We start from the raw sequence: 17,379 nt of genomic DNA, 5'->3' as shown, positions 1-17,379 counted from the left end.
ACTAAACAATTTAAATTTTATTCAAACAATAATAATTAAGTTTGAGACCGTTCACATAGTTTAAATTAATTTTTAATTAAATTTAAAATAAATTCAAATATTATTAATATAAATTACATTCCAACTCAAATTGTTTAATTTTTACGGATATCTTATTAATTTACATTTTTAAATTTAAATCACGCTGCTTAAAAAGTTTAAATGATATAAATATTAATTTTTAATATATATATCTTTTTAAAATTACTTAAAAATAATATTTTTTTCTTTTTATAATTTTTATTTATTTTTATTTTTTAATTATTTTAAAATTATTATTTATTTTTTATATTATAATAATATATAATTAACTATTAGAATTTTATTTTATTTTATTTTATTTTTAAATTTTTAATATTTAATAAAATTTAATATTTTTAAATATAATTAAAAAATTATATAAACATTTATTTTTTAATATAAAAAATAAATTAGATAAATAAATCCGTAGATATAAAGAAGAAAGCCCCAAAGAAAGGGGAATCGAAATTTTCAGTAGCTGAATTCTCCTTTCGTAATGGCTTCGTTTAGCGTTTAAAAAAATCATTCGAACTAAATTAATTTAAAATTTTAATTTAATTTTTTATTTATATATAATTGAATTTAATTTTTAATTTTTAAAATTTTAATTATTTTAATTTAATTCAATTTTGATAAAAAAATTTAAAAAAATAAATCAAATTCATTAATAATAATAATATATACTTTTAATAATATGGAGGAATTAAAGTTAAAATATTTCAATTAAATTTTAAAATATTAAAAATAAAATAAAAAATAAAAAAATTTATTAAAAATTCAAATCGATCGAATCGAACCGAATTAAATTAAACTAAACCAATTTAATTTAATTCAATTTCTAATTAAAATCAATTCGATTCAATTTTTTATAAATATTAAAATTTTAATTTTTAATTTATTTAATTTGATTCAATTTTAAACTAAATTCACCAACCAACCGAATGCTTACCCAGGCTTATTTACCTCGTATGGCTCTAAACTTATGAATATGAAGAACATATGAAGATGTGTTGATGTTAAGGAAAAGTACCAAAATGAATTGCATGAACTGAAAAATTAAAAATGTTATTAAAGGTTTTAAGCTTGTTGTTGTAGCGAAGGAAATGGTAAGTACTTTTAAGTTTAATATTTTTATTGCATTTTACAAATTAATTAAAATGGTTGCATGCAAATAATGTTAAGTTTCTAATTTACATAGCATAGTTATCAAGGAGTACATTGACTTTAAGAATAAAATTAAACATGCAATTCCTGAAAATAACACTTCAATTTACTAATAATACATTTGAATCCGCAAGTTGAGATGCACTTGCCTACTTTGAAACACAAATCATACCTGCCTATGATCCATTAATTCAGTAATAAAATAGAAAATATTGCGTTTTTGAGACTAATGCACCAAATTCAAGTAAATTAGGATATATTATATGCTCTTGTCTCTGATGAAGAAAAGAATGGCATCATCTAATCTCAGCTTGGCATTGTTTAGACACCATAATAATCAGAGAATGCAATTTCCACAAAAAGATGAACATGGAATATGATTAGACAAACGCAGGAGACTATGAATAATTAGAAGTTTTGCAAATCAAATCTATTATTAAACTTTCTCAATCACCCGGAGTTTGGCACTTCTGCTCCGGACATTCAATTTTTCTTCCTCTTCTGATGGGGTTATGGGTCTCTTGGTCAGGATTGTTCCATTCCGACCATGTACCATTGATCTAATCCACGTTTCCTTTGCATTATTCTCATCTTTGGTCTTTCTTATATCTCTCTCACCTCTCTCTTCAACGTCCACATCTCCATCTCCTCTATCGATTTCGATCATGCTGAGAAATGTTTGTTTCACAATTCTATCTTCCAAACTGTGGAAAGAGATCACAGCAAGCCTTCCCCCAGGTGCAAGGCTCTCAAAACAAGCATTAAGAGATTTTTCCAGAGTGTTGAGTTCATCGTTAACAGCTATCCTCAGAGCTTGAAACACCCTTGTTGCTGTCTTTATCCAACCTTGCCTCCCGCCTGTAGCAGCAAATTTATTCATTCAGCAATATATAACATGGATCAATTTCCATTGCTTTATTGCCTTGCCATTGCTGGAATTAATTTTTAAGCACAAGCCAGAGTTGGGGATGCAAGTATTTAACTTGTTTAACCATGTTGAGACAAAGGTTCCCAATTTAAGGAGTAGAGAAAAAGCAAAATCACGAAACAGTCATAGGATGTAACTTGTACCTCTCCCATGAGTCGCACTGCGGACAAGATCTACCAGATCACCAGTGGAATGCAAACCACCATGTACCCGAGCCTGAACAATCTTATTCTGAAGCAAACGCCAATTGCTTTCTTCCCCATACTCCCTTAGGACTCGACCCACTTCAGCATCAGGCCAGCAATTTAATATGTCTTCTGCTTTCAGAGTAGCCTGTCATATGCCTGTTGAAGTCAGTAAAACAAATAAAAATTATGATTCTGAAATAAACTAAAATTGTGATCAAAGAGAATTACAAGTAGAGATAAAAAGAGACAAAAAGATGGAGAAAATGTAGGGAGCTTGAGTATTACTAGGTCCAGGAGTTCCAGACTTCCAGTTCCTCTCTCAAGTCTTAACATAATAAGAACTCATAATGAAAGCATATTAAAGCATCAATGATAAATGACAAGGTAAAAATTGCCTAACAATGCATGGAGAATTTGAACCTGGGTAAAGAGTAAAAAACACGGGAAAAATGGGAAAGGGACCAAGTGTATCAGTGTCTTCTCACTCGTTTGACTTTAGCACAGATATATTACAAGCTCACTATTCAGTTATGGAGAATTAAGAATGCTAAATCAAGTTAATCTCTACATGTCAGATTCAGGGCATCCGGTCTTACAGTTTTTCTTCGTTTTTCACTTCCTGTTACTGTTATTTATTTATTCATCACTTATAAACTCTACTCCCACATTGGAATGACTAATAATAATAGATGAAATTTCCCATCTCTGGACAATGACGCACTTGAAAATATCATCACAAAAAACTCCAGCGACGTCAACGCATAAACAAATTGATATAGTTCGATGAAAACAACCAGTAATGTAGAAGATAATAGGCACAGCTCGGGTTTTATACCAGCTAATACCTGAGGATCCATGCGCATGTCAAGAGGCCCATTAGCAAGAACACTGAACCCTCTTTCAGGATTATTGACCTGCAAACAGAAATAGAAAGGAGTTGGCACTTTGCACCAAGAAGCAAACCACAAGGTATATAACTCAGAAAAAAAAATAGTGCAGAAAAAGCACCTGCATGGATGACATTCCAAGGTCCATTAAGATGGCATCCACCCCAGAATGCAAGAGACGTGGATCAACATCAGCAAGTAAAGATTTGATATGCTTGAAATTCCTGATAAATGTTTGTGCTTTCAAGTGAGAATGAGAGTGCAAAAGAGCATCAATGCAAGCTCGAGCCTTGGCATGTGCAACTGGATCAACATCCATCCCCACATAATTTTCCAACTCAGGATGAGCCTGGATTATCTGTTAATTGACATTTGAGTATCAAAAACATAACCCACAAATTAGTACAAAGCAATATAAAAATTTTATTATCAGGTTTCAGAGAAAAAGTACTGACGGCGGAGGAATGGCCGGCAGCTCCAAGAGTACAATCCACGAAAGAACGGAGGTACACTGAGGAAAAAACGTCAACAACTTCACCAAGCATAACAGGGATATGATTTTCATTACTGTGAAACTCGAAGGAAATGGTGGAGCCAAATTCTTTCTCAGAACGAGTTCTCCTCTTCTCCTTCTTCCTCTTTACTGCCAGCAACTCTGCTTTCTTCTTTTCCTCACTCTTCTGCTGCTTCTTCTTCTTCTGCATCATACGACCATCGCTAAAAGTATCAGCAGTGTCAGTGGCTAAGCTTCTCTGAGCTCGGAGAGTAAGGTAAGCGGCAGGAGGAGGAGACAGCGCTCTAGAAATGCGTGGAATTGATATCAAACACCGCATCATTTGCTTCGCCATTTGCTCCTTCACAATTTTGGGGTTGCTATACTAGCATTCATCCTCCTCCCCAATCCAATTCCCGAAACTACGAAATCGGATTTTGATGTTTTTCAACCCTAAACTATTGGGCTTCCTAGAAGATCACATCAAGCCCAAACCCCTAAACCTTTTATGTTAACTGAAGCCCAAACTCCCTGACTAAGAAATGCAACAAAATTCGACCAATCTCACATCTCACCCATAAATTTTGATATTTAAATCAAATTAGCCCGGGCACATAATTTATTTAATAATAAATTATTATTTATTTTAATATTATAGAATAATATAATAATGTATATTTTTTATGTTCCTTATTATAGTTATATTATTATATAATTTTTAAATATTAAAATTAATTCTTAAAAGAATGAAATTTTTTTGATAGGCTATGTATCCATGATGTGCCCAAAAAGAACCCATGTTACTTCAGCATGGAGGCCAAGTCTCAGTACATGATTTGAGACGTGACCAAAGCTTATCAGTCGTTTGTGCGTCGAAAACTTAAACATCAGTAAACAAAATTAAAAGGCAAAAATGAAATTTACTCCAAAAGCATTCCCATGCATTGAAAGGAAAAATCGAAATAAGCTAATCAACTTGTTCAATTTGACATTTCAAAATGAAAATCCTGAAATCTAAATAAGTGCCACTCTAATAAAATATTTTTAAATAAAATTTAAATGTTAAAATTTATTTACTGTTTTTATTTAGTTCTTCTATTTTAGCATTTATTTTATTTGAACATAGTAAATACTTTTAATCTTTAAAATTAAAAAATATTAGTTAATTAGACTAAAATTTATATGGAATTAAAGTACAACTTAGTTTTTTTTTAAAGAAAAAAAAGTAAAATTAATCTTATTTAGATTTTTATGAAAAAAATTCGACACTTATTTAAACATTTTACCTATATTTAAACGTATTAAAAAAAATTCATAAAACACTACTACATATGCCTCAAGCCTCTTTTAGGATGGGTGAATTTCAATTTTTTTCATTATTAATAAATTGCTGCTTATAATTTTAAAAATATATAAAAATGTTAATTTTATGATTTTGTTAAATGTTTTAGTTCATTTATATATTTTTAAGTATATTTCATCAATTAAATTTCAAATAAATAATTTATTAATATATAAATTTTATGATTATTAATATTTTTGTCAAATTATTTTAAAGAATGAATTAAAATATTTTGAAGGGTATAAATGTAGACATGGAAATGAAAAAAAAGAATTAAAACACTTTATGATGGTACTAAAATTTGTGTTATATTTGGAAACTTTATTAGAAAGGAAAGGAGATAAAGGATGATAATTTGTTTTTCTATTTCGTTTGAATATGAAGGATAAATTTTTTAAATCATATAATATTTAGAGTGCATTAATTCGATTAATTTATATTTATATTAAAATCTATTAAAACTCTTTTAAATTTTAAAAATATATTATATTCAATATTTAAATTTATAACTATAAAAAATAACTTGTATCATTTCATCTGTTCGGTCTTTTCAAATTAATATATATATATATATATATATATATATATATATATATATATCATTTCTCATCCTTCTTTTTTCTTAAATTTTTTTTACTCTCATACAAGGATGCAACAAAACAGAGGCAGAGAATGTGCAGTGGACCATTTAGTGCGAGCGGCGGAATTGGGCAGAAGGTGATGGGTCCCTATTTTATCCCAAATCCCACAGCCTGTCTTGTCCACTTCTCTATTTCTCTCCTATATTCTATTCTATTCAATTCATTGCTTTTAATGTGTTGTTTTCTCTCTTTTGACTGTGTCCTTCTCTTTATCATTTTTCGTTTATAGTTTACACTTTACACACAATCCCAGCCCAATCCTCTCCCCACACCACCCCTTCATAATTTCTCTACACTTGGTCCACTCTCTTCAATCATTCATTCATTTCTGCTTACCTATAACTGCCTCTTCTCTTTTCCCGTTCTTTGACATCTTCTTCATGGAACAAGACTCAGCACCAATGGATGATCCACTATCGTCGCCGGCTAAGCCAAGACGGGAAGATCAGCACACGCCATCACCATCAACTCTTCTTCCTAAAACACAGTCTAACGGTTTCTTAGGGAAGCATCGGATGGCAGCTGCAATCTCTAATCTCCAAAACCAAATCAATTTTCTCCAGGTTAATTTTCATCCTCTTCTATTTTGCGCCAATTAGCCATCACTAAAAAAATGTTGTGTTAATCGAAATTGGCAGGAGGAGCTTGACCAACTCGATGAGTTAGGAGAAGCCTCCATTGTCTGTAAAGAGTGAGTAATGTAGAGCAATTCAACCTCGCCTCCTTCTGTGTGTTTTATTTTTTTCTTGCCGAGGAATATTGATATGATGTGATACGATATGCTCTGCAGGCTCATTTCAAGCGTTGAGTCGATTCCGGATCCATTGCTTCCACTGTAAGCGTACTCGTTTTATCAATACGCATTTGTTTTATGGTTACAGGTGAGGAATTTGATGAGTGGTGTTGGATTTGTAGGAGCAAAGGACCGACGAATATCAGCTGGGATCGGTGGTTCAGGGGAGCTCAAAATTCCCGAAAACGCTGGATCTAACAAGAACCAATCCAAGAAACTTTCTTTCAATTATTAACAATTACTATCAATCCAACGTACTGATGGAAATAAGGAGTACAGCAGCCAACCAACTTTTTGCAAAATTCTAAGCCTTTTTGCTCAAAATTGCAGATGCTACTTGCTCATTATTGCTGTACTCGACTGCTATGTACTTCAGTTCTGACTTCGCGAAAATCAATAAATTGGCAGTTTTAGATCAAATTTCAGAATTGGTGGCTAGCGGCCGCTTTATTTGAGCTCCCATCCCAGTCGTCGGCTCATTCACAAAGAAAGTTTGCTCTTGGTCAAAATCATCTTTGCAATAAAATAATGACAAATCTCTTTCTTTCCTTTATTTTTTTTTTGTTTTTGCAGTAATAATGATAAATTTCTGTCCTTTCACTTTGTCATTTCAATATAACTGATCGTCGGCAGGAAAAATCGCTTAAAACCATTACCAAATAGCTAGGCATTTACCACTTCAGGTGTTGATCTTCTACGAATTCACCTGGTCCTGAATCATATGCGCAGTACCAAGTCCCTGGAGGGCTGGGAACTCCGAGGGAGATTTTTCTTTATTAAATTCGTAGGCTTTTTTTAATCACCCTTGGCAAGATCCGAAGCAATACAGTATTTTCGCTCCATTATCCAATGAATAAATGGACGACACGTCCCTAGGCATGATTCTAGCAAAACTAGCGAGGACCACAGAAGAACTAGGCAACTGAAATGTGGCACAGCATGGAACCAGCTCATGCTGTGTTTTTCATTTCCTTTTTAAGTGTTGGGCAGTAGTGCAGAATGAGGCAATACATATCTAAACACCAATGTTATAAAATACTTTGGGAGCACTACATTAGTACTGGACCACCCTTTCACAAAGCAGAATGCCAAAAACACTAGGCCCAACTGCTGGTTCTGCACAAGGAAATGATAAAATACCCATCGATGAAATGCCTAAGAAGTTTTGCAGCGAAGAACATCAAGAGAAAGTGGAGACTGTATATACTTTAAATAGCAAACAAAATAAGATTTAGCAAGTACTTAAGTTATGCAATCACAGTGGTTGATAATTTGCAGGGACTACCATCCATTTTATCTTCAACAATAAGATTATTACAAACATTAAGTTATATTGCAATTAGCATGACGAAAGAAGAAACTCTTCACCGTTCACCTAAAGAGAAAGGATATTTGGTGCATAGCCTACGAAAATGCTATGCAAATGGAAAACATTTCAGATGACCTATCCTTTTCATGTACAGTGAAATATTTGTGTTTTTTCACCAAAAAAGAAAAATACATGTGTTTCTATGGATTATACATGTGCAGAAAGGCACAGCTGCAAGGCCTTCTAGCATGCTAAGCAACAGCAACTATTATGACAGAAATCTAACTACATTTTCTTTTTAAAAACAAAAAATAAAGAATGGACACAGGATCCAGCACATAATTTTCAAACTGTCATGAACTGATTTGAAGTATTATTTTCACAATAATGGGTAAAAAGGATAAAAAGAAAAAAGCAATTACAATGACTTACATCACTTACCAAAAGAAAGCGGTGATTTAGATTCAGCATTTTAGTTGGACATATGATCCAGCAGATAATTTTTCAAACTATCATGAATTAATTTAAAATTTTATTTTCATAATAAAGGGTAAAAAGAAAAAAGGAAAGTAGCAATTACAATAGAGCACATCACTTTCCAAAAGAAAGTGGTGACTCAGATTCAGCATTTAGTTGAATCATTACCCCAGCACGTCTAGTATGACTATAGTAACCAGATATTTACTGATAGTCAAATAAATTAGCAAACCATTTCATATTTAAAGACCAAAGCATTATCTGTCAATTAAAATAACATAATAGAACTTGGCGTATGAAATAAATTACCTCCGATAGGCAGGTCAAACAATTGAAGTTGTTTCCTGTCCCATAATCCGTACAAACTGGTAACTGAGATGAAGACTTCTAGTTTCAGCATACATCTTAAACAACTTGTGAGAAAATATTTGCAGTCAGAAGAGTTCTCTGGAACTCTTCCTCAGCATACTGTGCAGTCATTTTCTGATCAGCAAGCTCATCTGTTGAACATTTAGATCAGAAAAATCATTACAAATAAACAGCTGCCTCAGTGCAGGGAACCTTAAAAATGGTTTTTGCTTTTTGGACGAAGAAAAATTGCGTGGGGAACCACCAATATGGATACCACTCAACATCAGATACTAAAATAACCATTACAAGATAAAGAATCCATAAATCTAAAACATTGTGAACATCACAAAGATTGCATCCAGTACCAACAGTGCAGATTTAAATAAATCTGTATAAAAAAGCTGTGAGAAACATATCCTCTGTCTATCTAAGAAGACCTTCTATGAAGTTTACTTGAAATACTATTGAGAGGACTAGTGACCAAGTTCTCCAACAGTACAAGAGGAAATACCCCCAGCCTACACCTTCCCTTCATCAAAACGTGCTACTAAAATTTCAAACTAAATGCACATTAACAGCATTTGCACATAAATTGTAACGACCCAAAAATCGGACCGCTACCGACGCTAGGATCCGGGTCGACTTAAGGCCGCCGGGACCCGTAGCAAGCCTGACATATAACCTGTAAACCTGTTTAATCCCCTACATGATCAAGAAAATACATAAAAATTTAAAACTTTTCTTTCAAACATCCAACTCAACCTGAACATATACTGTACATAGTCATAATCATAATTATGATCCCTCTGTGGGACCTCAACAATGCCTCAATGGGCAAATACATCATGAGATGAGTTGGCTCCATAACATTATAAAACATTTTGATCATGTAATAAAAGGGATACCTCAATACATAATGTCAAGCACAATATCTAATCATCAATATCATTACACATAATATAACTATAATATACTGAAATCTCTTACATTACATCATATTACAATTGTCATGTCCACCATCTAATTATTACATACACATACTTCAAAACTCTGGCTAACCTCCTGGTCTACCCTGTACCTGCACATCTGGGGTTAGGGGAGAGGGGTGAGCTACAAAGCCCAGTGAGCAGAATAGAGAAAACATATATTAAAATTTCATGCCATTATGTAATGCAACACATCACAACAAATCACATCTCGGATGGTATTGTCACCAATAGTCCTCTACATAGTCCAACTGTGCCGGGACGTAGAATGGGTACAACCGGTCTTTCTCTTAACATAACATATCATACAGTCCAACTGTGCCAGGGACGTAGAATGGGTACAACCTGGACTTCCTCTTACATCGTGCCAGGGACGTAGAATGGGTACAACCTGGACTTCCATACCATATCTCATTCCGTAGCATCATCATATCATATGAGGACTAAAGGGTCATCCAATAACCAATCCACATCAACATCATAAATGCAATGCAACATATTCGTGAATACTAATGCAAGCAACCTACTATATCTCATGGCATTCATGATGCATGGATCATGCTCAAAATTCATATTTCGTTTATTTTAAAACTTAAAGTTTATTCCACTCACCTCTGGCTAGCTCTGACAAACTCTGTAGCAGCTGGCTCACTGCTGGGGTCCTCGGTTCCTCGGGTCCGAACCTACACAGGTGGACTCCAATGAGGGACCAAACATACATAAACATAACTCTAATATACTCCCCAAAAACCCCCTATAACATCATGAAATCATCACATAAAAACATGCAAGAAATGGCTGAACAGGGCACTTTCGGCGGCAGGTTCGGCGGCCGAAAGTCCCTCCAGAGCCGAAAGTCAGGCAGGTTCGGCGGCACCTTCGGCGGCCGAACCTCCCAGACAGATCCGAAAGTCTTCTTTCGGGGGCAAGCTTCGGCAGCCGAATGCTGCCTCCACAAGGGGGTTCGGCGGCCGAAACTCCCTTCGGCGGCCGAACCTGGTTTCTGCCAGAAGGGCAGAAACTTGGTTCACATGAACCCCTTGCCTCCCAAAACCTCAAATCATGCATAAACTTGTTCTAAAACATGCATAAACACCATATATCACACCTAGGGGTCTCAAACTATCATATACCCCAACTACAACACTTCAAACACACAAAATTAACATACATTGCTCAAATCATCATCAAAACCCATAAACTCAACTTAAAGCCTAACATGCATTTCTACCCCATAAAACAACTTAAAACTTACTTAAAACATATAAGGAGCTTAAGATCGGCTCTTACCTCTTGAAGATCGAGAGGGAGACGACCTAAACTTGGAGATCCACGAAAATGAGCTCCTGAGTTCCCAAAGCTCCAAAACTTGTTTCAAAAGTTCAAAACCTTCAATGCAAGCTTAAAACTCAAAAAAAATGGTGGGGATTTGAAGGAAGAACACTAGATTTGGGAGAGGGAGGTCGGAAGCTAGCTGTGGCCGAAAATGGGAGAAAGCTCGCCCATTTCGGCTAAGTGCCCCTTTTATAGTGGCTGGCCAGACCACGTTCGGGGGCCGAACTTGCCTCCGCATGCATGCCATGTTCGGCGGCCGAACTTGAGATTCGGCGGCCGAACCTGGACTGCCCTCACTCATGCTTTCGGGGCCTAACGTGCCTCCAAAACGCATGCATGTTCGGCGGCCGAACTTGACTTTCGGCGCCGAACCTGAGTTTTCCTCCAAGGACTTTTCATGCAAAAATTCATTTAAAAACATACTTAAAATTATTAAAAACATGAAAACATATCATAAAAACATACTTTTACCCTTCTAGAGGTTTCCGACATCCGGGATTCCACCGGACGGTAGGAATTCCGATACCGGAGTCTAGCCGGGTATTACATAAATTATGCCAACAGAAAGTAAAAGCCACATTTTAGATGTCTGCCACTTGGTCAAGTTGAATGCACGCACATCTGATTTACAAACACATGCAGGATCAAACACAAATGCAGAGATAAAAGGGAGAGATAGAGGGAGAGATAGAGAGAGAGAGAGAGCACAAATGATAGGGTGTTTTCTTGGATTCCATCATTCTAGCACGTGCTTTCCAAAATTTCATTGACTTCCCAATACAGGACAGGTTAAGCAACCAGCCTACTAATGCCTTCATGGTGGGCAAATCTCCAACAATTAACGGTACACTCAACTGAAATTATTCAGGTTCTTGAGATTTAAATGACACTTAAAAATGCCGTTTAACCATTGCTAGTCTAAGAACTACATCCCATGGCTTGCATATTGAGTAAAAATTACCATTTATTTTAATGCTCTTTTATGTTTGGTTACCAAAAATTCTGACGAGTAGCAAATTCCTGATCAATTATCCTAGAGCTAGAACCTTTGTAGTATCAGTAGGATGACCGACATTAAACACCGGAGGGTACAAAGTTAATTTTGGAAATGCAATGACAGAATATATCAAAATATCATTTGGAGATGCAGACATAAATCCAAATGAAACTGCAGCTTATCAAAGAGAATTTCAAACGCTCATTGAACTTAGGCTGCACATCATTCTTGTATGGTGAGTGTGAACCTCAGTGCAATTGTAACACCATTATCACCTAGAAGCTAGGAATTCACATGCAGAAATAGCATTATTGCTAAACAAGGGCCTGAAGGCTACAATATATTGCCTTCACAGTGACCTAGAGGTCAAGAATTCAAACTACAGAGACAGCCTCCTTGCAGGTACCAGGGGAGGAACAGAATTCCAGAAGGCTACATGATATATCTGATGAATGTAACAATGGCAATCACACATTAATTTATACATAATCATTCATTGAATATCAATATCAAGATATTTAAGTATGCATTTGCTTAATGTAGAATACCCAAGTGATTCCCATGTCTTCATTTTTAGCTGCTATATTGATGTAGTACCAGAAATACTTTAATGAAGTCCTATAGCCGGTATTTCGAAAGTGTTTGGAGGCCCATTGATCAGGGTCAGAAGCAGTCTCAGATGCTTCTAGATTGATCTTGGAGCTTCCTTAACATGTATAAGAGATACATTTATATCCTCATTGGACTAGCAAGTTTCTACATCAAGTTACAACTTTCTCGTTCACCTATGCAGTATTCACAGATCTAGCAGAATTTAGAAACACCAGTCAAATTAAGTTAATATTTGACTGCATCTTCTAATGAACATTCAAAGTTGACAGTCGATATGAGAAAACTGAACTACTAGCAAACAGCAAAATTCTTGTTTAAAGGTCTCAAGGAGAGAAAATTGGGGGTTGTATTAGCATTGGAGAGATCTTAAATGACAGTTCTCACTGTGAAAACTTTAGAATGGCTTAGGTTCAAGCAAGGAAAGAAGTAACATCAAGGACATGGCTATCCTGCTGAAGTCCATTATCCAATTCCAGTGTCTTTATAAATGGAGCTGAACCAATAAAACCATTTTACTAGAATGCAACTGTGCAAAAATCCAAGTGAGCTGATCCCCTTCTCGGAAATAGTTAATGATGTAAAGACATTGAAGCATGCTGTCTGTATAGCATGTTGCTCCCAGATTTGTGAGGCCAGCAGGTGAATCAACAGAATCATGAAGATCTTTGCATGGATCTGGACCAAGGGCTTGCTCAATATCTGAAATTTTCTGCCATAATCCAGATCTCCAACTACCATTGAGTGGTGGAATCAACTCACAAATTATCTATATTGTTCACACGGCAGCCTTGACAAGTGGCTTCAGGATCATGTGCAATTAATTTACATCATCAATGGTTATTTCACCAGTTGCATGAATTTTCCTATACAAAGGGCAACGAAAAGCAAAATAATACATAAGAGAGCATACATATGAAGCAGAAAAAAAAAAATTTAATCTACAAGAAAGACAAGCGTTGTTACCTCATTATTTCAGAAGTAAAATTAACACTGCCCCTTGTCTGTATCTTTTATTTTTTCTGCCCGTAGTTGGCCGGCTCATTGTATCACCAACCTATTCTGCAATGAAGAGGGATCATTTTGCAAGGATCAAACTGAGCTTTCATATGGGTTTTGCCTCTAAAGAAACACTTCTTCCCACAATGAAACTTAAAATGTCAATGAAGATAGAACATGCCTTAACCAAAACATTCGTTATGGACACAATAACGAAAGAGATGCAACAATAAAAACAGGAGTACTACAAGCTCTCTAATGGCAAGCATTCCATTTTATTGTAATACCTTAGCATGCACATTGGTCTCTCATATCTACAAGCATTGAGATTTCATAAAATTAACAACTAATACTCTAATTATCTACAAGAAAGACAATCTTCTGTTAGCCAAAATCAAATCTTGGCTTCTATTTGACTCTAGCAACTTAAGAGTCAGGGAGTACTTGAGAAAGATTGCAGTATATGTGAATTATTACAAACTAATCTTCCATTACACAAACAAAATCGATTAATGTATATGAAGAGAAGGCAATTACTCCAAGAAAATGAAGACAGATTACGAAACAAAATTATTACTTTAGAAACCAGAGAAACAAGAAACCAGAATGGAATTCAGCAGCAATAACAATAGAATCGACCCAAAAAAAAAAAAGGAATTTCGAAAATTAAAAAAGATAAAAGAAATTTATAAAAAAAGAAAAAGAGGAAATAAAGAAAAATAGTGCTGGAGTTCACCTGAAGGACTGGGAGGGGAGCGAGATGAGATAGAGGGAAAAATGAAATATGTGTGTATATATATGTGCATACACGAGGAGAGTTTGTGCATATGTGATTGGGGAAAAGAAAAAAAATATTAATATTACGTAAATTACTGTGTACGCCAACCTAATCCTATTATGTAAAAGGTAAAGATTTAATAATTTTAATTTTAACTTTCATATAAATATAGATATTTTAATAGTGGAGTGAGTTTTCTGAATAGTTATAAATTATTTAACGGTGGGTTCATCATTACATTTTAACTCTATTAAAAGGAAATCCTTTTATCTAATTTTTAAAATTATCAAAATATCTTTAAATATATTTTTTTGGCAAATGTGATAGGAGGAGGTGGTGGACTTGTGCTAGCAAGGGTGATTGACTCAGTAATTTTTGTGAGCTAAGTAATTCCGTCAAAAATGGATGATTTAGCAATTTTTATTAGGAAAGCAGTTTTGTTAAAATTGAGCATTGGAGGTAGAAGGGCAGAGGGAGGATTCAACCGGTCCAGTTTAAAATCAAATCGAATAAATTAAAATTTGAAATTTTAGTATTTATAAAAATTGAATCGATTTTAAATAAAAAATTGAACCGAATCAAATCAGTCAGATTCAATTCGATACAATTTAATTTAATTGATTAGACTTTTTATTTTTTACATTATTTTAAAATTTAATTAAAATATTTCAACATTAATTATGATTTAATTTTTTTATATTATAAAAAAATAATATATTATTATTGTCGGTTCGATTTAATTTTTTTATCAAAATTAAATCAAATTGAAATAATTAAAATTTTTAAAATTAAAAATTAAATCGAAATAAATAAAAAATTAAACTAAAATTTTAAATTAATTACATTCAATAGTTTTTTTTCAAAGAAGCAGGGATGGTGGACTTAGCAATTTTTACAAGAAAAGCAGTTAGTGATAATTGGGATCTTGAAAATTTTTGAAAGGGAATCAACACTGCTGAAATCGAATGTTGGCGGTAGCAATAGTGGTGAACTTAGCAACTTTTTGTGTGAGAGAAGCAATTCTGCAGAAAATGAGTACAGCTGGTTGCAAGGGCGGTGAACGTGATAATTTTTGTGACGGAAGCAATTTCACCGAAATTAGATACTGGTTATAGGAGGGGTGCTTGACAAAGACGGTGGACGTGATAATTTTTGTGACGAAAGCAATTTCACCGAATTCAGATACTGGTTGTAGGAGAGATGCTTGACTTGACAATTTTTTGTGAGGCAAACAATTCTATTAAAATTGGGCACACGGTGGTAGCAATTGTGGTAGAAGGGGCTGGTTAACACGCAAGTAGATGTTGGGGCGTGACAGGCCTACAAAGAGGCCTAGATGAACCTCGTTTGGCAGCTGGGCTACGAGGTGTGCAACAGATGCGCGAGTGAGCTAGGACGTGCAGGGAACGTGCGTGTGCATGAATCGAGTGGCTGTCAGGCATGCGCGTTGGCCTCTGTAGTAGGCCTATCAGGGACACCGCTGCGCGCGCAGACCTCCATGGTAGGCCTACCAGCACAATAGTTATGCCCACCGACAACCAATTTTTGAAAAAAATGAATTTTTGACAAATTTTAACGTGAAAAATAGACATTGGGGAAACTTGTAATTTTGAGATATATATTACGAATTTTCTTGTAATTTTAATTATAGAAAAATTAATAGGCACATTCATGGAGGTGATGGTAGCCTATTAATACCCATCACCTTCCTATTATTTTCACCATGCAAAAATATCAGTCTCTTTGTAAGGGAGAGTTTCACTCCTTAAAATTCCTTTAGCTTTATTTATTTACAATTTGGTCATTATATTTTTATTGAGTTTCTCCTTCTTCTTCTTCTTCTTCTTCTTCTTCTTCTTCTTCTTCTTCTTCTCCTCCTTCTTCTTCTTCTTCTTCTTCTCCTTCTTCTTCTTCTTCTTCTTCTTCTTCTCCTTCTTCTTCTTCTTCTTCGTCGGAGGACAAAAGAAAAGATAGGGACTATTTCGTTGACAAAAAGAAACGATAAGGACGTTTTAATAGATCTGATAAAAGATAGGGACTATTTAGTTGACATAAAAAAACGATAAGGACGTTTTAATAGATATGAAAAAAGATAAAAATATTTTAATAGATTTTTGAAAATATAAGGACTAACTTGTTAATAATTGTAATATACAAGGACTAAATAAATGATTTTATTTGAGGGTAAAATTGGATTTTAAAAATTTTCTCTCTCCTCCTTTATCTAATTTTAACGGAAAATAGGACGGAAGGACTATTTCGTTGACGGAAATAAAACATAAGGACGTTTTAATAGGTTTCTAAAAATACAGGGACTGACTTGTTAATAATAGTAATATCCAGGGACTAAATCGTAAATTACCCTTATCTTATTAGCTGAGTAATATCGTACACTCTGATTTTGAGCTCTTTAAATGAGTCACTTTTTAATTTAATTTTAATTGAGCCAAAAATAAAAAGGTCTTCATTAAAAAAATTAGCATTTAGAGTTTTGGATCGATCAAATTGCGAGAGAAACAGTTTTTTTCTTTTTTTTTTTTTAGAATATTACTTTTAAGTTTTTAAAATATATTAAAATAAACATGTATATTTTTTATTTTTAAAACTTTCCTTTTCTTTTTTTGTAGAATATTACTTTTTAAGTTTTTAAAATATATTAAAATTAACATGTATATTTTTTATTTTTAAAACTTTATATTTTAATACGTTAAACTGAAAGTTTCTCCTTAAAATGTTTATTTTTTCCAATTTAATATAATTAAAATATCAGAAACTAAATTATATATTTTTAGAAAGTTGAAGGATATAATTATTAATTTTAATATAAATCAAAAATTTAAAAATAATATATTTAAAAAGTATTTTAGTCCTTACAAAGATTATTAATGAGAAATTGGATAAAAAATAGTTAAAATACAGAAACTAAACGATCTAAAATTAAGAAGACGTGTATTAATTTTACATAATTCAAAACTTAAAAGTAACTTTTTTAAAAGTTATTTTTCAGTAATGTAAAAGGTGTTGAATCCTTGTTCTCTTTTT

At 33.7% G+C, this 17,379-nt stretch overlaps 2 protein-coding genes and 1 long non-coding RNA gene across 5 annotated transcripts; 1 reads left to right on the top strand and 2 right to left on the bottom strand.

Annotated features, from left to right (window-relative positions):
• Positions 1–1,463: 1,463 nt before the first annotated feature.
• Positions 1,464–4,145, bottom strand: LOC110603564 (ribosomal RNA small subunit methyltransferase H). Its single transcript, XM_021741324.2, has 5 exons — positions 3,683–4,145; positions 3,349–3,585; positions 3,186–3,254; positions 2,296–2,485; positions 1,464–2,082 (listed from the first exon to the last, which is right to left on the bottom strand). Exons 1-5 carry the CDS (start codon positions 4,073–4,075, stop codon positions 1,661–1,663), a joined length of 1,311 nt encoding a protein of 436 aa, XP_021597016.1. The 5' UTR covers positions 4,076–4,145; the 3' UTR covers positions 1,464–1,660.
• A 1,736-nt stretch (positions 4,146–5,881) lies between these two features.
• LOC110610000 (guanine nucleotide-binding protein subunit gamma 2) lies at positions 5,882–6,916 on the top strand. Its single transcript, XM_021749856.2, has 4 exons — positions 5,882–6,266; positions 6,342–6,394; positions 6,494–6,538; positions 6,619–6,916. The coding sequence occupies exons 1-4, from the start codon at positions 6,084–6,086 to the stop codon at positions 6,692–6,694; spliced, it is 357 nt and encodes a 118-aa protein (XP_021605548.1). The 5' UTR covers positions 5,882–6,083; the 3' UTR covers positions 6,695–6,916.
• Positions 6,917–7,060: 144 nt separating this feature from the next.
• On the bottom strand, positions 7,061–14,387 carry LOC110610001. Of its 3 annotated transcripts, XR_002487127.2 has the most exons (4): positions 13,527–14,246; positions 12,500–13,426; positions 8,592–8,782; positions 7,061–7,612 (listed from the first exon to the last, which is right to left on the bottom strand). It is a non-coding gene; the product is annotated as an uncharacterized LOC110610001 (long non-coding RNA). The 3 variants fall into 3 exon arrangements; XR_006350068.1 differs by lacking the exons at positions 7,061–7,612; positions 8,592–8,782 and adding an exon at positions 10,250–10,302 and having other exon boundaries at positions 13,527–14,239; XR_006350069.1 differs by lacking the exons at positions 7,061–7,612; positions 8,592–8,782 and adding an exon at positions 14,296–14,387 and having other exon boundaries at positions 11,389–13,426; positions 13,527–13,622.
• Between the last annotated feature and the right edge of the window lie 2,992 nt (positions 14,388–17,379).

Source organism: Manihot esculenta, chromosome 2 (genome assembly GCF_001659605.2).
Source record: "Manihot esculenta cultivar AM560-2 chromosome 2, M.esculenta_v8, whole genome shotgun sequence".
NCBI lineage: Eukaryota > Viridiplantae > Streptophyta > Magnoliopsida > Malpighiales > Euphorbiaceae > Manihot > Manihot esculenta.
Note: the sequence above shows the minus strand (reverse complement) of the source record. Positions and strands in the feature narration are given on the sequence as shown.

What these genes read in the sequence shown, in the direction of transcription:
- LOC110603564 (XM_021741324.2), bottom strand. Translation starts at nt 4,075, where the DNA reads ATGGCGAAGCAAATGATGCGGTGTTTGATATCAATTCCACGCATTTCT. An exon ending in CTGCCGGCCATTCCTCCGCC is followed by an intron (nt 3,586 to 3,682) that starts GTCAGTACTTTT and finishes GTCAATTAACAG; the next exon opens with ATAATCCAGGCTCATCCTGA. An exon ending in ACATGCGCATGGATCCTCAG is followed by an intron (nt 2,486 to 3,185) that starts GTATTAGCTGGT and finishes GGCATATGACAG; the next exon opens with GCTACTCTGAAAGCAGAAGA.
- LOC110610000 (XM_021749856.2), top strand. Translation starts at nt 6,084, where the DNA reads ATGGAACAAGACTCAGCACCAATGGATGATCCACTATCGTCGCCGGCT. An exon ending in GCCTCCATTGTCTGTAAAGA is followed by an intron (nt 6,395 to 6,493) that starts GTGAGTAATGTA and finishes TATGCTCTGCAG; the next exon opens with GCTCATTTCAAGCGTTGAGT. An exon ending in CCGGATCCATTGCTTCCACT is followed by an intron (nt 6,539 to 6,618) that starts GTAAGCGTACTC and finishes TTGGATTTGTAG; the next exon opens with GAGCAAAGGACCGACGAATA.